The following is a 23,206-nucleotide window of genomic DNA, read 5'->3' as shown; positions in this document are numbered from 1 at the left end:
CTCTGTCTCTCAAAAATAAACATTAAAAAAAATTTTTAAAAAAGAAGTGATGGACATATACAAAGGATTTGCAGCCTTGGAAATGAAAGCACTTACCATCTATTAGGAGTGACTAAGATCATATAGAATAAAATGAGTCAAGAGTCTAGGACTGAACTTTGAGAAACTCCAACATTTAAAGACTGGGAGAGGAGGAGGAACCAGCAGAGACAGAGAACAAACAAACCAAAAATATATAAGAAGGAAACCCAGAAAATGGAGAGTTTTGGGATGCCTCGGTGGCTCAGTCAGTTAAGCGTACGGCTCTTGAGTTCAGCTCAGGTCATAAGCTCACGGTTCATGAGATCAAGCCCCGTGTTGGGTTCTGCACTTAGATTGCGGAGTCTGCTTGGGATTCTCTCTCTCCCTCTCTCTCTCTGCCCCTTCCTCATTCGTGCTCTCTTGCTCTCTCTCAAAATAAATAAATAAACATTTTAAAAAGGAAAAATACTTATTAAATACCTTTAAATTACTACACATTATAATAATTAAAATATGCACAGAAAGAAACCGTTCATTTAATTCAACAAACGTGTGTAATGGTTAGTGTATGCTTGGCACTTTGCCAGGGACTAAGATTCACATTTTAATGGAGAAAAGGCATAGACACACAAATAACTTAAATTCTAAGAATATTATAAAAGAAAAGATGTTTTATGCTAATCTTACTGTGGACAAGAATGAATCCCTTAGTAGACAGAATACTTATGCATGTATGTTTATGTAAGTTAAAGAAACTGACAGAAAAAAAAAAGAAGCGAACTAGTAAAAAAAATTTCTAATAGTTTGCATGCCAGTAAGTCAGATAATGAGGGAAAAAGGAACAGATTAGTTATTTCCCCTGCTCTCCCATTTATATATTTAAGGTTATCAGTGCTCAAATAATCTATTTCTGACCTAGATCTTATTGTTACTTATACCCAAGGGGAGAAAAAAATCCTCATTTGCATAGGGAACAGAATAGCTCTGAGATAGAATTACAAAGAATCACTTGCATGAACACGCCTCTCTTTTGTTTAATCCTCAGTAAGTTGCATAAGGAACTGAGACTATTGGGGAAATGACATATTCCTTTTATACTGTAAAGAAAATAAAATTCAAGACTGTGCCTCTCCCTCCATAAGGAAAGCTTTGCACACTTTACCATGGTCCAGCGGTGTTTCATTTATTTGATTATTAAAATTGTATAAGAAGTACTTTCAATGAGCTACTTATAAATCCTTAGACTGCTCAATGCCATTTAATTCCTATTTTTATTAAATGTACTTCTGGGTTCAGAATGAAGCATTCAAGTCGTCCTTAATTCTCCTTTTTTTACTGAAATAAACATTTATTTGGTAAAGGGACGGAGATAAGATGATGTTGAAGATTGTTTTTCCTATGAAATATGCAAGAAATAGATAAAATAATTTGTGTGTTGGGTTTTATTTTTTCTAGGGAGACGACTGCAGCAAATTTGAACAAGTAAAGCAGAGCTGTGGAAAGCAGGCTAGAAAAATCCATGGCAGCCATTGTCACACCACAACCTGCAGCAGCTGTCTCAAGTCCCTCCCTCCCACGCCTGCTGGGCTCGGCAGCCCAGCAGGAATGAATGGGCTCTGCAGAGCACTGTAAATGGTGCTGCAGACCCCAAAAATCTGTTGCTAAAAACCAAACATAAAAATTACCTGTCAAAATATAAATTTTCAACTTTGGTGGACATAACAAACCTTTCTACCTCTGAAATTTCATTAGCAATGTCAGGTGGTAATCAGTCCAAAGTCTTATTCTTCATAGCCCATCCTTGTTGATAATAGAGTCTTTCTAAATAGCAAAAGAATGTTCCTGCAATCCATTTCCTAGGGGTGAAAGCAAAGCCTTTTTGTCTCGAGACGCAATTGAGCAACCACCAGAGTCTAGCTGAATAGCAAGGGTGTGAGGCTGGCTACATTTTCCACAGTTAGAAGCCCAATCTCTGAGGAGATTTACTGAATTCACACAAGAACTACCAGAAAAAAAAAAAAAAAATGCAGTTATTGAGCTGACATGGTTGTCTGTGGATGGAGGCAAAATTACAAAATAGTCTTTTTTACATTGTATACAGCTCTCCTTTTTAATTTGGTATCTTAGTTTTTCTTCCCTTTCCAGAAAAAAAAAAAAAAAGAAAGAAAGAACAATGCAGAATATTAACTACATGCACAGGTAGTAGCACCAGCTTCTGAACTCAATCCTTTCTCCTTGTATTTTCTCAATTCTATATCAGGAAAGACAATTCATTTTAAGGAACAATACGCTACATAAAATATATTACAGGGACTTCTGGTAAAGGAATATTTCTAGGAGACTACTTAACTATGGTATGTTCGTTAGATCTTAATTATCATGTTATAACTACTTGTGTGCTTCCATATTTAGTATGGTTTTCTTCCACGTTCCCTTTTTGTTTAGCTCTTTGGGGGAGGAGTGCAAAAAGGTCTTACGATAAATTACTTGAATCTGAAAAACCATTTTGGATGACTCTTATTGAACCTTTTTTATATTAAAAAAATTACATTTACTCAAGCCATTTTAAGCATCATTCCCATCTTCTCTCCTACATTATTTGTAAAGCAATTAGAGATGTTGAAGCCGAATGTAGTGAAATTTAGAACACTCTGAGAGAGGGACTGGGAGTAATTTTCCGTTAAATATTTCATCTCAACACAAATTCTGCGATGTAAGTGTTGGGGAAAACCTACATTGGTGATTTTAGCTGTAGCGTGAGGCTTAAGCAATATAAAAATCATACAATTCAAGTTCTCTTTCTTCTCCCCCCCCCCCCCCCCCCCCCGCCCCAACCCCACCCCATCATGGATGCTCGGCTGACTGTTTTTGCACAGTCTCTTTGTCTGAAGGATGCAAACAGTCTATGGATGCTAGGGAAAAAGGGGTGGGGGAGAGATTACCTCATCCCATGTCGTTTGCACCAATCACCACTCTCCTGTCGTGGCTTCTCCGGGCAGATTGAGGGGTCTGGACCAACAGGAAAAGGCCCCAGCCCATCCCCATGGTGACCGAGTTGTATATAGGGAGCCGCATCCGCCCATGTGCCGCAGGTTCTCTTACATCGACCGCCTAAGAGTCGCGCTGTAAGAAGCAACAACTTCTCCTCCTCTCCGCCATCTGCTCGGCAGCCGCAAAGCAGCAACCATGGTAAGAATCTTCTTTCTCTGGCTCTTTGTGGCCGTTGGGTGGGGTCGGTCCCCCAAGATCTACTTGGAAAGTCTTAAGCTCTCTTTCCTTTACAACTTCTTTGGGTAAGGGTAGCCTTATGCTTTGTTTGCGAGGTTTGGCTTTGGGGCCCCAAATCCTTGAGTCTGGCCGCCGCCGCAGTGCGGGGTGAGGAACTGCGCCCAGGGCGCAGCAGAACCGTGGGGGAAGAACAAAGGCGGCGCAGAGGGAGTTCTTGTTATACGAGCCCTTCCAAGCTGCAGGCAGCCCATCTGTCGGTGACGAAAGGGTCTGGGCAGGGAAAGGCAGTCGTGGCGTCGCCTGCTCTGTCCCAGTGTCTGTGCGCACGGTTTTCGTGTGACTCGGGGAGGCTCTTTTCTTCCTGGCGTTGTTCCCAGGGGGAGGGAGAGAAGTCCCGAAAGACCCGGGCTCAGTGGGTGTAGCTGGGAAGGGGGGGGTGGGGTGGGGAGAAGGACAGGGACAAAGCGGAGCCTTGGGTTAGTATTAAAAGATCCCTCCACGGTTCGTTGGCAGTTTAGGAAGATACCCGTATATTAACGCGAAAAAAAATGGTTTCTGTTCGAGCCCCTGGCAGCCGGCGTCAGGGCGGCGCAGGGGCGGAGTTGTTTGTTTCTGCCTTCTCTGGCCTTAAAGCCACTGGGCGGGGTTCCCCCTCACTAAACCTCTGTCATAAGACTTTTAATAAAATGCTTTCATCATTGTGGAACTGTAGGCGTTAAAAGGTTTTTCATTCACTGTTAAAGCTTAGATGAGATATTTTTTCTTAAGATGCAAAATCGCAATTCACTTGACAAGCACTTTAAAGTCTGGTCTGGGGCCACCCCGCCCTGACTGACTCCGTGTGTGTGTGTGTGTGTGTGTGTGTGTGTGTGTGTGTGCCCGCGCGCACGCGCTAGCCGCACGTTCTGCTGGAGAGAAAGCCTCAGTTTGAGAGCCAAGGTACCCTAAAGCCCAGGATCCAGGGAAACGCCCTTCCCCTCCCCTCCCCACCCCCATCAATATGTCAGTGAGTAGACAATGGACAGACAATGGAAGTTGAAGCCATAAAGACAGTAGAGAAGAAAATCTCTTATTGAACGTGATGAGTATGAATATTCGGTGGTGAATAGAGAATCTCAAAATGAAAATACTATTTTGTTGTTTTAAATAAATACTTCATTATCCTTTCACTAGGCTTTTATTCTTTGGTAGTTCTCATGTGATATTTTTCTAATTTAGGAACTATTGTTTTAAAGATACTAACAATCTTTCAGTTTTTGCAGTGGAGAAGATTCTGGAAAGACTTCTTTTTAAGTAATGAAAATGCTGCAGACAAAGAACTATACTCTGTCCAGCTGTCTTTTGTTCTAGTGAATCTTCATTAATTCATTTCAATTTAGGCATATGGTCCCAGCTTGGGTCAGAGGAGGAAAACTGGCAGAATAGCACAATGAGATCATGTAGGCAGTTTCTGGAAATAGAACTTACTCTGTTAAATAATGTAGCAGACAGAACAGGCTAGTACCAGGCACAGCAAATGCAGCAATGCAGGAGGCAGACCTTATTTAGCTTCCAGTCCCCTAGGACTAATGGATCCTGCAGATAGACTGCAAAGGGGTGTGGCATCTAGCCTCAGCTGCAGCGCAGATGTCCATGTTAAAATTCCAAGGCATACGTACAAGAAACTCTCATCTTTATTTAAAGGGAATGCAGTAGTAATACTGATTCCAATTAACTAATGATTGAATTTAATTTACTGCATCTTACTAAATCTGTGCTGTAAATATTTTTTACATATGAAAAATTTCTCTTCAAGCATGGCTGGGCTTGCACATGTATTGAACAGTGCAACCTTATTCAGACCACACCCATCTGCAGCATTTGGAGCAGGTGCTTTTCCTTAAACATTTCTATTGAGTTAGGGATAATCTCAAGTAAACTTGAAGAGTACCTGTATATGACTAGAAATACTTTCAGAAATTTACTGAAAATTCAAAATGCTAACACAATCTGATTTTTAAATTTTCCTCTTTTTCTTCCCATAGCGTGAATGCATCTCCATCCACGTTGGCCAGGCTGGTGTTCAGATCGGCAATGCCTGCTGGGAGCTCTATTGCCTGGAACACGGCATCCAGCCCGATGGCCAGATGCCAAGTGACAAGACCATTGGGGGAGGAGATGACTCCTTCAACACCTTCTTCAGTGAGACGGGCGCTGGCAAGCATGTGCCCAGGGCAGTGTTTGTAGACCTGGAACCCACAGTCATTGGTGAGTTGGCCTCAGTAACCCAAGGGAGATCTCAGGGCTCTTGAGACAGGAGGTCTGTCGTGAGGGCTCCATTGACACCCTGGGGTTGGGCAGGCGTGTGCAGGTTGTGAGTGACGGGAGGCTGCTTTGTTTTTCTCTTCCAGATGAAGTTCGCACTGGCACCTACCGCCAGCTCTTCCATCCTGAGCAGCTCATCACGGGCAAGGAAGATGCTGCCAATAACTATGCCCGAGGGCACTACACCATCGGCAAGGAGATCATCGACCTTGTCTTGGACCGAATTCGGAAACTGGTATGTTTGTTCTCCAGAATAAAGTAAATAATGACCCTAAGGAAGACATTTGAAATACGATCTTTTCTTTTCAAACACAGAATAGAAATATAATGGAGTGAGGACAACTGGTAAATTATTCCTTGATAGGGTTTTTAAATTTTCAACTACAACATGACTTATTTGGTGTCATTTTATAAACGTCAATGAAGATATTTTAAGTGAAGAAATGCTTTGTAATTCTGGGAAGGTCTATTATAATCTTTCTTGTCTGTTCCTTTTTTCTAACAGGCCGACCAGTGCACAGGTCTTCAGGGCTTCTTGGTTTTCCACAGCTTTGGAGGGGGAACTGGTTCCGGGTTCACCTCCCTGCTGATGGAACGTCTCTCTGTCGATTATGGCAAGAAGTCCAAGCTGGAGTTCTCCATTTACCCAGCCCCCCAGGTTTCCACTGCTGTCGTTGAGCCCTACAACTCCATCCTCACTACCCACACCACCCTGGAGCACTCTGATTGTGCCTTCATGGTAGACAACGAGGCCATCTATGACATCTGTCGTAGAAACCTCGATATCGAACGCCCAACCTACACTAACCTAAATAGGTTGATAGGTCAAATTGTGTCTTCCATCACTGCTTCCCTCAGATTTGATGGAGCCCTGAATGTGGATCTGACAGAATTCCAGACCAACCTGGTGCCCTATCCCCGCATCCACTTCCCTCTGGCCACATATGCCCCTGTCATCTCTGCTGAGAAAGCCTACCATGAACAGCTTTCTGTAGCAGAGATCACCAATGCGTGCTTTGAGCCAGCCAACCAGATGGTGAAATGCGACCCTCGCCATGGTAAATACATGGCTTGCTGCCTGTTGTACCGTGGTGATGTGGTTCCCAAAGATGTCAATGCTGCCATTGCCACCATCAAGACCAAGCGTACCATCCAGTTCGTGGACTGGTGCCCCACTGGCTTCAAAGTTGGCATTAATTACCAGCCTCCCACTGTGGTACCTGGTGGAGACCTGGCCAAAGTACAGCGAGCTGTGTGCATGCTGAGCAACACCACAGCCATTGCTGAGGCCTGGGCTCGCCTGGACCACAAGTTTGACCTGATGTATGCCAAGCGTGCCTTTGTTCACTGGTATGTGGGTGAGGGCATGGAGGAAGGAGAGTTTTCTGAGGCCCGTGAGGACATGGCTGCCCTTGAGAAGGATTATGAGGAGGTTGGTGTGGATTCTGTTGAAGGAGAGGGTGAAGAGGAAGGAGAGGAATACTAAAGTTAAAAATGTCACAAAGGTGCTGCTTTTACAGGGAAGCTTATTCTGTTTTGAATATTGAAAAGTTGTGCTCTGATCAGTTAATTTGTATGTAGCAGTGTATACTCTCATATACAATTACTGACCTATGCTTTAAAACACAACGCTTTGTTATAGATCCAAGCTGTCCATTTCTCTGATGGGTTTGAATAAAGTATTCCCTGTCTTAAATGAATTCAGTCTTGTGTTTTCTATTTGGGGGTCTGATATTCATGTATTTAGTTCTGAGAAGAAAGGATAACTGTTGACTGTGGTTTATACATGTACTATAAAGTGACCTGTTTTTTTATTTTAAATTTTAGTGTATTATAAAACTTATTCGTTAAATACAAAATAACTAAAAATTACCATTATCCATGCAATTCTTAGTTTTCACTCCACTATATGTTAGTTAAACTGCTAGTACTCTTTAGAATTGGTATTTACTAATACACAGCCAAAGGTCTGGTTGCCTGCCAAGTCTCATACGACCCACATGAAATGATGAATATTCCAAATACATTATGTCTTAAGCTTATTTTCATGCATTCTCATCTTGGCTTGTGTCTAGTGCTGTCAGGCTTCCTCTTCTCTGGGTTCTCAGAAGTTTGCTCTCCTAGCAATTGCTCCCTTGTTCTCTACTTCTTTCCAAACTTATTTTCAGCTAAATGTCACAATGGAAAAGCCTGATAAATGTATTCACTCTAATGTGTTAATTATATACCTTAATTTTAGCTTCCAAGTATATTATTTTAATATGGGCCAATAACTTCAAAGAACAAAACTAATAGTGCAGTTGTAGGAACCAGCACCAACATGGGGAGAGGAACAATTCTGGACCAATGGTTTCTTCAACAGTAGAGTTCAGCTGCCAGTCCAACTGAACAAAAAGACCCAAGAATAGCAAATTGTCTTGTACTAACACATTATCTTGTTCTACAATAGTTGTAATGAAATGATTTTTTGGTATTAACAGCTTATTTGATATATTTTTCCTTTGACACTGCCAACAAGGGGGTGTAACACATATATATATATATATATATATATATATATATATATATATATATTTAATATGTTACATATATATATTAATTTTGAGCGAGAGAGAGAGCACAAGCAGCGGAGGGGGCAGAGGGAGAGACAGAACCTTAAGGAGACTCCGTGCTCAGCACAAAGCCCAATGTGGGCCTCCATCCCATGATCTTGGGATTATTACCTGAGCCAAAATCAAGAGTCAGACACTCAACTGACTGAGCCACACAGGTGCCCCTAATACTACTATAGTTCCCGGAATCTGAGTTTAATGTAAGTTAGTGGAAATAATGAAAAATAAGAAATAAGCCAAAATCAACTAGTTTTAAAGCCAATCCAATAGCGCTCAGCAGTTAGTTGTTTGTTTTTGGTTTTTTTTTTTTAACGTTTATTTATTTTTGAGACAGAGACAGAGCATGAACGGGGGAGGTCAGAGAGAGAGGGAGACACAGAATCTGAAACAAGCTCCAGGCTCTGAGCGGTCAGCACAGAGCCCGACGCGGGGCTCAAACTCACGATCTGTGAGATCGTGACCTGAGCCGAAGTCGGCCGCTCAACCGACTGAGCCACCCAGGCGCCCTCAGCAGTTTTAACTAGAAGCCAATGTGTATAGATTTGGAAGAAAAAAAAGGAAAAGGCTTCGCTTATTCGAATAAAAAACAATGTGAAAACTAGATCAAATGTAAATTTTTAATATGCATTCCCAGCACCTAGCAAAATATAAGGAACATGTACAATGATTATTGGCTCAATGAGTATAGTGTAGGGTAAAAGAGATAAAACTATAAAATTTAAAAATCCCTATAATCTTAATTTTAATGGCAAATGACAGTATGAATTTATTATATATTTTCTATTATGAAAGAAAAAATTCCATAATGTTGCCCACTGAAAAGGCCTAGGACCAATTTAGGAATGAGCATCCCTACCACTCAGATGGTAGTCTCTAAATACTATTTTCTACTAAAAGGAATCAATGTTTAGAGATGTTCAAGCCTGGAGAAGAAAATATACAAACTCAGCCCCAAATAATTTCTCATTCCAGAAACTGAGGAAGATATCAAAGACTAAAAGTCATATCAAAAGGATACAGGAGTCAAGTAGAAGGGACTCTCATAGATGGTACAATGTAAGCATTGAAAATAATAGTGACTGCAGTGGGTTGAATCATAAAAAATATGTTAAAACCCATGAGCTCATAATATTTTTTGCGTGATTTACTTTTTATTTGAGAGAGAGAGAGAGTGCCTGAGTGGGGGAGAGGGGCAGAGGGAGACAGAGAGAATCTTAAGCAGATTCCACACAGCACAGCCCAACTCGGTGCTCGATCCCATGACCCTGGGATCAAGACCTGAGCTGAAACCAAGAGTGGGGTGTTCAGCCTAGGCACCCCTATTTTCTGTGTGATTGAAAAAACAATTGGGGGTGTCTGGGTGGCTCAGTCAGTTAAGCGTCTAACTTCAGCTCAGGTCATGATCTCACAGTGAGTCTGAGCTCTGCATCAGGCTTTCTGCTGTCAGCACAGCACTTCAAATGCTCTGTCTCCCTCTCTCTCTGCCTCTCCCCTGATCTCCCTCTCTCAAAAATAAATAAACATTTAAAAAAATTTTTTTAAACAATTAATGGGCCCCTGGGTGGCTCAGTTGGTTAAGCCCCTGGTTCTTGATTTTGGCTCAAGTCATGATCTCACGGTTGGTGGGATTGAGCCCTGTGTCAGGCTCCATACTCGAAGTGTGGAGCCTGCTTGGGATTCTCTCTCTCTCTCTCTCTCTCATCCTCCCCTGTTCATGCTCTCTCTGTCTCTCTTAAAATAAATACACATTTAAAAAAATATGAAGACAGTATGGCAGTTCCTAAAAAAAAAAATTATAGAATTACTATATGATCTAAGAATTCCACTTCTGGACATATACCCAAAAGAATTTAAAGCAATGACTCAGACAGATATTTGTGTACCTGTGTCATATCAGCTTTATTCACAAGAGCCAAAAGATGGAAGCAACCCTAAAGTCCATTGATGGATGAATGGATAAACAAAATGTAGTATATACATACAATATAATATTATTCAGCCTTAAAAAAAAATGAAATTCTGACACATACTCCAAATGGATAAACTTTGAAAACATGAAGCTTAGTGTAATAAGTCAGACACAAAAGGACAAATATTTTCTGATCCTACTTGCATGAGCTAACTACAACAATCAAATTCAGAGAGACAGAAAGTAGAATGGTGGTTACCAGGAGCTAAGGGGAAGAATATAATAGGAATTGTTTTTTAATTTTTTTAAGTTTATTTATTTATCTTGAGAGAGAAAGAGAGAGCTGAGGGAGGGGCAGAGAGAGAGAGAGAGAGAGAGAGAGAGAAGCAGAGAGAGAATCCGAATCCCAAGCAGGCTCTGAGCTGCACAGAGCCCAACGCAGGGCTCAAACTCACATACGGTGAGATCATGACCTAAGCCAAAAAACCAAGAGTCAGGCGCTTAATTGACTGAACTATCCAGGTGCCCCAGAAATTTTTCTTTTTTAGGTTTATTTATTTTGAGAGGCGATGGGAGGAGAGGGGCAAAGATATAGGGAGAGACAGAATCCCTAGCAGGCTCTACGCTGTCAGCATAGAGCTTGACTCCGGACTCGACCTCACCAACCATGAGATCATGACCTGAGCCGAAATCAAGAGTTGGACACTTAACTGACAGAGTCAACCATGTGCCCCAATAGGAAGTTATTACTAAAGAGATACAGAGTTTCAGTTTGCAATGACAAAAAAGTTCTGGGGGTACCCGACTGGTTCAGTCAGAAGAGCCTGCAACTCTTGATCTTGGGGTCATGAGTTGTGTGTAGAGATTACTAATATAAATAAACTTAAAAAATTTTTTCTGGAGATGAATAGTGGTGATGGTTGTACAACAATAAGAACGTACTTAATGCCACTAAATTGTACTTCAAAAGGGTTAAAATGGGGGCGCCTGGCTGGCTCAGTTGGTAGTGCATGCAATCCTTGATCTTGGGGTTTTAAATTCAAGTCCCACGTTGGGTAGAGATTACTTAAAAAAAATAAAATCTTTTCTAAAAATAATAAATCAATAAAAATAAATAAAAGTGTTAAAATTATAAATTATATATAATTATAATTAAATATTATATAATTATATATTTATATAATATATTTATATATAAATATTATATTTATATTATATATTATATTTATAATTATATTATTTAAATATATTTATATTATATATTATATTTATAAATATTATATTATATAAATATATATAAATATTATTTATATAAATATATACATATATATTATATAATATATAAGTATAACATATACTTATATATTATATAATATATAAGTATATATTATATAATATATAAGTATAACATATACTTATATAATATATAATATATAAGTATATATTATATAATATATAAGTATAATATATACTTATATAACATATAATATATAATATATATTATAAGTTATATATACCATATATTGTAAATTATATATTATAAAATTATATATTATATATATAGTTTCACCACAATTTAAAAACAACCAAAGTATAAACCAAAAACTAAAAATATATGGTTACCTGCAGGGGAGGGAACATGGTCTAACCAAACTGTATTTGTTGTATAGAAACATGTAATTATAGGGGTGCCTGTGTGGCTCAGTCGGTTGAGTGTCCAACTTCAGCTCAGGTCATGATCTCCCAGTTTGTGGGTTTGAGCCCCACACTGGGCTCTGTGCTGACAGTTCAGGGCCTCCTAGAGCCTGTTTCAGATTCTGTGTCTCCCTCTTGCTCTCTGCCCCTCCCCCGCTCATGCTCTTTCTCAAAAATAATCAAATAAACATTAAAAATTTTTAAAAAGAAACATGTAATTATATTACATAATTTTAATTACATAATTATACATATTATAATAAAGTATTAAATCAAGGTGGAAAAATCTCTAAAAATTAAAAGCAAAATGAAACAAATGAATATAACCATGCATCAAGTTGTAGCTTAACTACAGAGTTAATTCAGAATTATTTCACCTGACTTTATTTTTTTGTAAGTTTATTTTTTTCGAGAGATAGAGTAGAGAGAGAAAGCACAAGTGGGGGGAAAGCAGAGAGAGAGGGAGAGAGAGAATCCCAAGCAGACTCCATACCATCATCACAGAGCCTGATGTGGGGCTTGATCTCACAAACGGTAACATCATGACCTAAGCAAAAATCAAGAGTCAGACTCTTAACCAACTGAACCACCCATGTGCCCTATTTCACCTGACTTTAACACACAGTAATTTGCTTGTACATCCATAGTGAGATCTATCCCCAAAAAAGGACATCCAAAAGAACATAGCCATTTTCAGTAATCATATTATTAATATTTATACTTTTGAAATTATTTATATTAGAATAAATAAAATTAATAATTCATTAATGTTATTAGTATACAAAAACCTTAAAAGTTAGAATTATATTACATATTCAAGAAAGTGGATGAGTTTTAAGTAGAGATATGGAGGAAAATCCAATTCTAGAGATGAAAAATCTGAGATAAAAAAGATACCAAATGGGTTTAACAGTAGATTAGCACCATAGAAAAAGATTAATGAATTGAAGAAAAACAGTAAAAATTATCCAAATAAACACAGAACAAAAAATAAACTGGAAAAAAAATGAATAAATGGATAATAAATAGAACACAAACAGAAACAGACTGAAGATGACTCAGCATTTTTAAACAGTTTGTAAAGCTTCAGGAATGAGACTTTAAACTTTTGGGTATTATTACATTTTCTCAATTACAAACTGCTTTCAACATAAAATACAGTGCTATAGATAAATTTAAAATAAATTTTATAAATCCATAAAGAGATTTTTAAAATGTTTATTTATTTATTTTGAGAGAGACAGAGTGTGCGTGCGTGCAAGCGAGGGAGGGGTAGAGAGAGAGGGAGAGAGATAATCCCAAGCAGGCTCCATGCTACCAGGGCAGAGCCCAATGCAGGGCTTGAACCCACAAACCATGATATCGTGACCTGAGCTGAAGTCCAACACTCAACCAACTAAGCCACCTGGGTGCCCCTAAAAAGATAGTTTTAAGATTGGAATTACAAAATATTCAACACAAAATATTATACACACACACACACACACACACACATATATACATTTTTTTTTAGTTTATTTTTAACTGTGCTAAAATACACATAGCATAACACTTGCCATCTTAACCATATTTTAAATATACAGGTCAGTAGTATTAAATGCATTCACATGGTTTGTACAACCAATCTCCAGAACTCTCCTTATCTTGCAAAACTAAAACTCTATACCCATCATATAACTCCCCATTTCTCCCTCCCCAGCCTCTGGCAACCACCATTTTACTTTCTGTCTTCATGAATTTGACTATTCTAGGTACATCTTTTTGTGACCAGCTTATTTCACTTAGCATAATGTCGTTAAGGTTCATCCATGTTATAGCATGTGTCAGAATTTCCTTTCTTTTTAAGTCTGAATAATATCCCATTCTACGAATATACCACATTTTGTTTATCCACTCATCCATCTGTGGACATGATGGTTGTTTCTACCTTCTGGCTCTTGTGAATAGCGCTGTTATGAACATGGGTATATAAATATCTCTTCCAGACCCTGCTCTTAATTCTTACGGTTATATATCCAGAAGTGGTATTGCTGGATCATGTGGTAATTCTATGTTTAAATTTTTTGAGGAACTGTCATACTCTTTTCCATAGAGTTTACACCATCTTACAGTCCAACAGTGTATAACAGTTCCAATTTCTTCATATCCTTGTCAACATTTGTTATTTTCTATTGTTTTGTTTTTTGATGATAATCATTTCAATGGGTATGAGGTGGTATCTCATTACGGTTTTGATTTGCATTTCCCTAATGAGTGGTGATGTTCAGCACCTTTTAATGTGCAAATTGGCCATTTGGATATCTTCTTTGGATAAATGTCTATTCAAGTCCTTTGTTCACTTTTTTTTAGCATAATTCTTTTTTATTGAGATACAATTGACATATAGCATTATAGTAGTTTCAAGTATACAACATAATTACCTGCTATTTATATATAGTGCAGTGATCACCACAATAAGTCTAGTTAGTATCTATCAGCTTACATAGTTACAAATTTTTTCTTGTGATAAGAACTTTCAAGACTGGGGCAGTCAGTCAGTTGAGCATCTGACTTCAGCGCAGATCATGATCTCATGGTCTGTGAGTTCGAGCCCTGCATTGGGCTCTGTGCTGACAGCTCAGAGCCTGGAGCCAGCTAAGGATTCTGTGTCTCCCTCTCTCTCTCTGCCCCTCCCCCTCTTGTGCGCGCGCGCGCGCGCGCTCTCTCTCTCTCAAAAATAAACATTAAAACAAAATTTTTTTAAAAAAGAACTTTTAAGACTTGCTCTCAGCAATTTTCAAATATGCAATATAGCATTGTTAACTATAGTCACTATGCTGCATGTTATATTCCCATGAGTGATTTATTTTATAACTGAAAATTCGTACCTTTTCACCACCTTCATGCATTTTGACCACCTTTAACCCCATCCCCCTACCTCTGGCAACCACTAATCTATTCTCTATGTCTACTAACATTTGCCCACTTTTTAACTGAGTTAATATTAAAACATTAAAAATACTTTTTTAATTTTATTTAAATCCAAGTTAGTTAACATATAGCATAATAATGGTTTCAGGAGTAGAATTTAGTGGTTCATCACTTACATATAACCCAGTGCTCATCCCAACAAGTACCCATCACGCATTTAGTCCATCCCCCTACCCAGCACCCCTCCAGGAACATTCAGTTTGTTCTCTGTCTTTAAGAGTCTCTTATGCTTTGCCTCCCTCTCTGTTTTTACCTTATTTTTCCTTCCCTTCCCTTCCCCTATGTTCATCTGTTTTATTTATTAAATTCCACATGAGTAAAATCATATGATATTTATCTTTCTCTGACTGACTTATTTCACTTAGCATAATACATTCTAGTTCCATCCACATTGTTGCGAATGGCAAGATTGCATTCTTTTTGATTGCCAAGTAATATTTATTGTTTCAATATTTCATTTAATAAATATATGTATGTAATTGGTGTGTGTGTGTGTGTGTGTGTATATATATATATAGCACATCTTCTTTATCCATTCATCAGTCAATGGACATTTGGACTGTTTCCGTAATTTGGCTATTGTTGACAGTGTTGCTATAAGCATTGAGGTGCATGTGCCCCTTCAAATCAGCATTTTTGTGTCCTTTGGATAAATACCTAGTACTGCAATGGCTAGGTCATAGGATAGTTCTATTTTTAATTTTTTGAGGAAACTCCATACTATTTTCCTGAGTGGCTGCACCAGTTTGCATTCCCTAAAACATTTTTAACTACTCTTCAATCTGTGAGGTTCTAAGAATCTTGAGATAATTAAAATGTAAAAAATTAGGGGTATCTGGGTAGCTCAGTCGGTTCAGCATCCAACTTCGGCTCAGGTCATGCTCTAAAGGTTCGTAAGTTCGAGCCCCACATTGGGCTCTGTGCTGACAGCTCAGAGCCTGGAGCTCACTTTGGATTCTGTGTCTCCCTCTCTCTCTGTCTGCCCCTCCCCTACTCATGCTCTCTCTCTCAAAATAAATAAATAATTAAACATTTTTAATGTAAAAAATCAAAAATTGACAGTAAATATTTTAGTCTTGAGTCTTGAGACTATCATATGAATTTTATAATTCTCCTCTGTGTATTAATTCCTTCAATTGAAAAGTAAAAAATAACAATACTTACCCTATCCTTTTTCTGTCTTTAATTGGAATGTAGCTTTTGGCCTTGAGACATTATAAACAAAAAATATATGGAAAAATATATATCAAGGTAAGAATTTTATATTATTTACATGTTAAGAATATCAGAAAGGATGTTGAATTTTATTAAATGTCTTTTCAGTAATATTTGGAGATTGACATGATTTTTCTTCTTGAACATATTATGATGAATTATTTTAAAAGCTTTCCTAATGTTGGATCATCATTGCATTTTCCAGTACAAAAATTTTGGTTATGGTGAGTATTCTTCTAATGTGCTGCCAGATTCTATTTGATAATGTGAATTTTCACTCCCACCAGTAGTTTATATACTGCTAAGTCATTTATAGTATCTTTTAATATAGACTGTGGCATCACACCAGGGCACATTCTAGCAAAAAAAAAAAAAAAAAAGTGATCCTACCCTGAGTTTATACAGTGCAGTCCAGGCAAGTTGGCCTTTGACGATCTAGCTTAATTGAGAGATAGAATTTAGAGTATCAAAAGCAGGAGTTCATTCTTGATGACTAGAGGGGTGAAAACAGATATCCTTGTCTTGTTTCCAATCTTAGGGAGTGTTAAATATTTCATGATTGAGTACGATGTCAGTTTTCAGTTTTTCACAGATGTTCTTTCTTTTTAAAGTTTATTTTGTGGGGCGCCTGGGTGGCTCAGTCGGTTTAGCGGCCGACTTCAGCTCAGGTCATGATCTCGCGGTCCGTGAGTTCAAGCCCCGCGTCGGGCTCTGTGCTGACAGCTCGGAGCCTGGAGCCTGTTTCAGATTCTGTGTCTCCCTCTCTCTGACCCTCCCCCGTTCATGCTCTGTCTCTCTCTGTCTCAAAAATAAATAAACGTTGAAAAAACAATTCTTTAAAAAAATAAAATAAAATAAAGTTTATTTTGAGAGAGAACGAGAGAATGAAAATGAGAGAGAGGGAGAGAGAGTATCCCAAGCAGGCTCCGTGCTATCAGCATGGAGCCTGATGTGGGGCCTGATATTACGAATTGTGAGATCCTGACCCAAGCCAAAATCAAGGGTCCGATGCTTAACTTACTGAGCCACCCAGGCACCCTTCATAGATATGCATTATTGGATTGTTGAAGTTTCCTTCTATTCCTAGTCTGCTGAAAGTTTGGAGGTTTTTTAATAAATGGATGTTAGATTTTGTCAAATTCTCTTTCTGCATGCATCTGTTGAGATAATCATGGTTTTTTTTTAATTCTATTGATACAGTGAATTAGATTCATTGCCTTTTGAATATGAAATCAAAGACAAATCTACCATGAGCATTTTCAAATTTCTAACCATTTCCCTCATTTCTTTTTTTTTTTTTTTTTTTTTAATTTTTTTTTTTCAACGTTTTTTATTTATTTTTGGGACAGAGAGAGACAGAGCATGAACGGGGGAGGGGCAGAGAGAGAGGGAAACACAGAATCGGAAACAGGCTCCAGGCTCCGAGCCATCAGCCCAGAGCCTGACGCGGGGCTCGAACTCACGGACCGCGAGATCGTGACCTGGCTGAAGTCGGACGCTTAACCGACTGCGCCACCCAGGCGCCCCTCCCTCATTTCTATAGGTACATGATATTTCTCCTATCAAGAGATAAAGCCTATTCCTCTCTCCTTAAATCTTCATTGGACTTATGATTGAGCTGATTAATAGAATGTGACAGAAGGAATCTGTGCCACATCCAGGTCAATCTCTTAAGAAGCCTGGCAGCTTGTTTTCCCTCAGAGAGGTCATGTAGAAAACAACCAGGGCACCCCACCCAATAGCCACCACAAAGACCCCAGACATGTAAATGCGACTATCCTAGATATTCTAGCCCCAGATGCGATCCGGCTGAATGCAACTATGTGAATGAGCCAGATAACACCACATAAAACACAGCAACCGTCCATGACCCATGTAATCATGAAAAAAATGAACAACCGTTTTAAGTCAGTAAGTTTTGGGGTGGTATGATAAGTAGCAACAGATAACTGAAACAAAGCTTACACACACATCTGGGGTGGGAGGAATACAGTTTTCATCAGATTCTCTAAAGTGATTAAAACTACTAGAAAAATTAAAAGCTGAAGATTATTTAGGGAACACCTCATAAATATTCCTTTTTTCAGTGTTTTTGATAGTTTTAACAGCAGTGTGCTTAAGATATAATCTTTGACCTCTGTAAGTAGAGTAAAGGTATTGGATTTGGCAATTAAATGAAAGGTCATATGCTTAACAATCTAAAGGGACTGACAACCTAAGGTGAAAAATGAGAAAACTTACTGGACCATTCCTCTTCTGTTCTGAAGTAAGTTTAGGTAGTATTTTAGAGCTAAACCAAAACTCTTAACAAAAAACATGCGAAAATATACACACAAAAGTTATACAAGAAGAAATGAACAAAAGCAGACCCAAAATTCAACATAATAAAATATGGTAAAAAAAAAAAAAAAAAAAGAAAGAAAGTAGTTGCATACACGAACCAGCCAGATGTATTCAACTACCGTCATAAGTAGCACAGCCACAGTGGGAAGTGAGTGTGATCTGAGACTGAGTTAGAGCCTGTCCCCATAGAGTCCAGATAAAAATGACTAAGACATAGCATTGCTTCTATCTGGTAAAAATAACAGTACGGTAGACCATGAGTTCCAATCCAGTAAAAGATGTAATAAATCAGAAGGGTACAAGATAATGTGACAAAGAGAAGCTAATAACCCTGGAAAAAAGAGCTTGAAGAGATCAGGCCAGGTACTCAGAAACAGTTCAAAGAGAATGTATCAGGTATCTAGGTGGAGGCCTGCTAGGCAGTCTGTCTGACTCCCATGTTGGCATTATTTAGGGAAGCAACAGCTCTTTCAAGTGTCCAGGAGGCTGAAGGCCAATATATGCAAGGTCAAACCTGGAGAGGGAGGCAAAACCAAGGATTCTGGGTGGCATTCTCAGGAATCCTTGCTGCAGCATATCACAGAAAGGCCCACCCCAGTGACAATTTCCCAGAAAGCAGACCAAATGAGTTAAAGGCCAAAACTTGTGAGGAAACCCTGAATGATGAGAAAAATGAGGTGAGAACTAAGAAAGATGATTTGAATGCTACACTGGAAAGACTAGAGCAACAAGCACTTGGAGAGATTATGTGAGGATCAGAAATATGGGTGCAGCCAAGCTGGGTCCCTCTGACTTAAGATCTCTCATAAGGTTTCGACCATCCTGTTGGCCAGAGCTGCAGTCAATCTGAAGGCTCAACTGAGGGAGGATTCACTTCCCAGCTCATTCCTCTGGTTGTTAGCAGAATTCAGTACCTATTTTGAGAGCCTCAGTTCCTTGCTGTTCAGTTGAGGGCCTCAGTTCTTTGCTGCCTGTTGCCTGGAGACCTGTAGTTCCTTAACACAAGTTAAGGGGCCTCTTCAAAGGGCAATACACAACATGGCAACTGGATTCCCTCAGAACAAATTAGAAGGAAAGCAAGAGAGAACCCCCAAAACAGAAGCCACGGTCTTTTTGTAACCTAAACTTAAAGTGATATCTTATTATTTTTGCTATAGTCTATTAGAAAAATCAGTAGATCCAGCCTATAGTCAAGGAGAAAGAATTACATAAGGAATGTAATACTAGAAGGGGAATGAATACTAGAAGGGGAACAATGGGGGCCATCTTAGAGGCTGTGCATCATAATTACTCAGCTCTAAAAATTGCATCTCTGTATTTAATTGTTGCAAATGTCAGATTACTGGGAGTTAGGATCTCATTGGCCCAGTCTGGGTTAGAGTTTTTTCCTGTGGGTTGGTCAACCTTGGCTAGAGGGGGCAAGATCATATAGTACAGGCCATTTCTAGGGTATAGGAAATTGTTGTAGGCTTGTTAGCCACATGAAAATCTGTTATAAAGATACACTATCAAGCTAGTATTAGAATTGCATAAAAACTAACAAGATTAACTTGAGATTTAGGATTGAGAAATAAAGCTATGACATGTTTTCACTCAGTTTCATTGATTATTGCCTTATTCTCTAGAGCTGAAGGGAGAGAGTAAGCATCATTTTGTCACCCAGAGATGCAGATACAATTTAAAGGGATAATTTAGACGTGTCTGGTCTAAGCAAAATTGGAAGACTCCCAGAGTTATGAAGGAGGTGGTAGGGAAACTAATAAAGAAAATAGTGGCTATAGTGGAAAAAATATCAATAAGAAGATCAATTTTAGGGGCACTTGGATGGCTCAGTCGGTTAAGCATCCAACTTCAGCTCAGGTCATGATCTCACAGTTCATGAGATCGAGCTCCACGTCGGGCTCTGCTGACAGCTCAGAGCCCGGAGCCTGCTTCAAATTCTATGTCTCCCTCTCTCTCTGCCCCTCCTCCACTTGCACTCTGTCTCTCTCTCTCAAAAATAAATAAACATTAAAAAAATTTTTTTCAGATAAATTTTAAATGAAAAATTCACTTGATACCCTTGAAATTCAAGCATCTCAAAGGTAAATAGAAAATCATATTTGGGGAGTGCCTGGGTGGCTCAGTCAGTTGAGCATACGACTTTGGCTCAGGTCATGATCTCAAGGTTTGTGAGTTTGAGCCCCACATCGGGCTTGCTGCTGTTAGCACAGAGCCTACTTCAGATCCTCTGTCCCCCTCTCTCTCTGCCCCTCCCCTGCTCGTGATCTCTCTCAAAAATAAATAAACATAAAAAATAAAAGAAAAGAAATCATATTTGGGGCACTTGGCTGACTCAGCCAGTAGAACATGTGACTCTTGATCTCAGGGTTGTGAGTTCAAGCCCCACGCTGGATGTAGAGATTACTTAAAAACAAAATCTTAAAAAAAAGAAAAGAAAATCATCTTTGCTGACACTGATACAATATTTACAAAAAAGCAAATAACTCAAGGTAGGCTGAGTATCCCTGCTTTTCTTCAATTGTCTTATTTTTATTCTCTAGGGCATTCTGCTGTCAGTAATGGTGGAGAATCTTGTTGCAGGCCAACCCTGCAGCAAAAAAACAATCAGAAAATATGAACAAGGTTAAAAATGTAAAAATCTATTCATAGGAATCAGAGAGCTACCAAGCCAATTGAGGAGCTAAAATCTCAGACTTCTGAAGTACAAAGAGGTAAACCTGACATTAAATGTCTCTTTTCCCTTAAAGGCATTACTGATTCAACAGTAGTAATGAGAGGCTAAGAAGCTGAGCAGAAAGCAGAAGCTAAAAGGCTGAGAACTGGTCTTCCTGTAGTCTTACAGAGCTTGGGGGGAAAAACTGCTCAGGACCCACCAAGATAAAGGAACTCCACTTCCCCCTTTACTTGTATATATTTTTTTAATTTTTTTAAATGTTTATTTATTTTTTTGAGAGAGAGAGAAGAGAGAGACTGAGCATGAGTGGGGGAGAGGAAGAGAGAAAGGGAGACACAGAATCTGAAGCAGGCTCCAGGCTCTGAGCTGTCAGCACAGAGCCCGACACAGGGCTTGAACTCACAAACCGTGAGATCATGACTTGAGCTGAAGTCAGTTGCTTAACTGAATAAGCCACCCAGGCGCCTCCCCTCCTTTACTTTTAGTTGGGACTCCCAAAGGCCTATATGTTACAAGATACCAGCCCTTGTAAATACTAAAGCTCAGCTTCTCATCAGCTCAATCCCTGGTTTGATTAAGATGGTCTAATCTTACCCTAACTGACTTCCAGAAGCAAAAGTAACCTCTTGCTGCAGAAATATAACACCATCCAGGGACTCAAATTATCTCTTTAATTTTTCATAAACCACTTTCAGTATTAAACAAAAAATACCAGTATTCCACAGACAAGATCAAATGACAAAAACTGAAGCAGAAGAGAAAAGGATCCATAGAAGAGTCAGATATTGGAATTATCAGATATGTACTTTAAAATAACCATAATGAGGGGCACCTGACTGGCTCAGTCAGTAGAGCATGTGACTCTTGATCTCAGGGTCATGAGTTTGAGCCCCACACTGAGCGTAGAAAATTCCTAAATAAATAAATAAATAAATAAATAAATAAATAAATAAAGCAACCATAATGAATAGGTTTAAGAAGTTAATGACAAGATAGAGAAATTCAGCAGAGGAAACTGTATGAAATATTAAATGAAAATTCTAGAACTGAAAAATAATCACATTTAAAAATTCAATGGGGCTTAACAGCACATTGGACACATACAAAGAGCTAACTAGCGAACTAGAAGATAGGTCAGAAGAAATTATCCAGAGTGACGATAGGGGGGAGAAAAGAGGAAAATACAGAAAAGAACATAAAATACACATAAGACTGTAAAAAACAAAATCTTTAATATATACCTGATTAAAGGACCAGAAGAGGGAGACAATGGGATAGAAACACTATTTGAAGAGAAAATAACGAAAATATTTCCAAAAGTAGTGAAGGAACCAGAGTCACAAATATAAGAAATTCTCTGAACTCAAGCAGAACAAATACAAAGAAAAGCATACTTCAGGCATATCATAGTGAAGTTGCTAAAAACCAAAGATAAAGATAAAATCTTAAAAGAAGTCATGGGGGAGGGGGTTGGTAGAGGGACATACCTTCAAAAGAACAATAAAGCTAATAGGTGGCTTCTCAACAAATTGATGGAAGCCAAAAGATAATGGAATGATATGTACAAAGTGTTGTAAGATAATAACTGCCAAACTAGAATTTTATACTCAGTATGAAAAAGTTCTTCAGAAATGAAGCCAAATTAATATATTTTCAAACAAAAACAGAAAACTTGCCAGCAGCAGATCTTCAGTAAAGGAACTCCAAAGGGAGTTCTACCAAAAGGAAAAGGATCCCAAATGGAAGCACAGATATGCAAAAAGAGATTTCGAGCAATAAATATGAAGACAAATTCTGATGAATAAGAGCTTACATGTAAAGATTATGAGAGCAGATAAAAACAAAGAAATTCTGGAATGAAAACTATGATCTCTCAGGGAAAAAAATGCAGATGAATTGAAGGAGAGAATATTTACTGGCAAGATCTGAACTAGTGACTGGAAAGTTGAGCAGAAGAGCTATTTCAAAGCAAAGAGCTGAAATACAAACAGAAATCATAATGGAAAATATAAGACTTAGATCCAGGAGACCTAGTATGCAAGTAATAGCAGGAAAAGAGGACAGATGGAGAAAAGGTGATACTTTAAAATGTAATATAGATTGCTGGATACAAAATTATACAAAAATCAGCTGCATTTTTATATACCAAAAATAATTGGAAATTTTAACTTAAATAGGATATCATTCATAATAGTATCAAAAAACATATAAAATGCCTATGAATAAAATTAC

The 23,206-nt window shown here is 38.5% G+C and overlaps 1 protein-coding gene across 1 annotated transcript; it reads left to right on the top strand.

Annotated features, from left to right (window-relative positions):
* The first annotated feature begins 3,132 nt into the window (after nt 1-3,132).
* TUBA1A (tubulin alpha 1a) lies at nt 3,133-7,253 on the top strand. The gene is made up of 4 exons (XM_042946416.1): nt 3,133-3,210; nt 5,274-5,496; nt 5,640-5,788; nt 6,059-7,253. The coding sequence occupies exons 1-4, from the start codon at nt 3,208-3,210 to the stop codon at nt 7,037-7,039; spliced, it is 1,356 nt and encodes a 451-aa protein (XP_042802350.1). The 5' UTR covers nt 3,133-3,207; the 3' UTR covers nt 7,040-7,253.
* The last annotated feature ends 15,953 nt before the right edge of the window (nt 7,254-23,206 follow it).

Source organism: Panthera leo, chromosome B4 (genome assembly GCF_018350215.1).
Source record: "Panthera leo isolate Ple1 chromosome B4, P.leo_Ple1_pat1.1, whole genome shotgun sequence".
Lineage (NCBI taxonomy): Eukaryota > Metazoa > Chordata > Mammalia > Carnivora > Felidae > Panthera > Panthera leo.
Note: the sequence above shows the minus strand (reverse complement) of the source record. Positions and strands in the feature narration are given on the sequence as shown.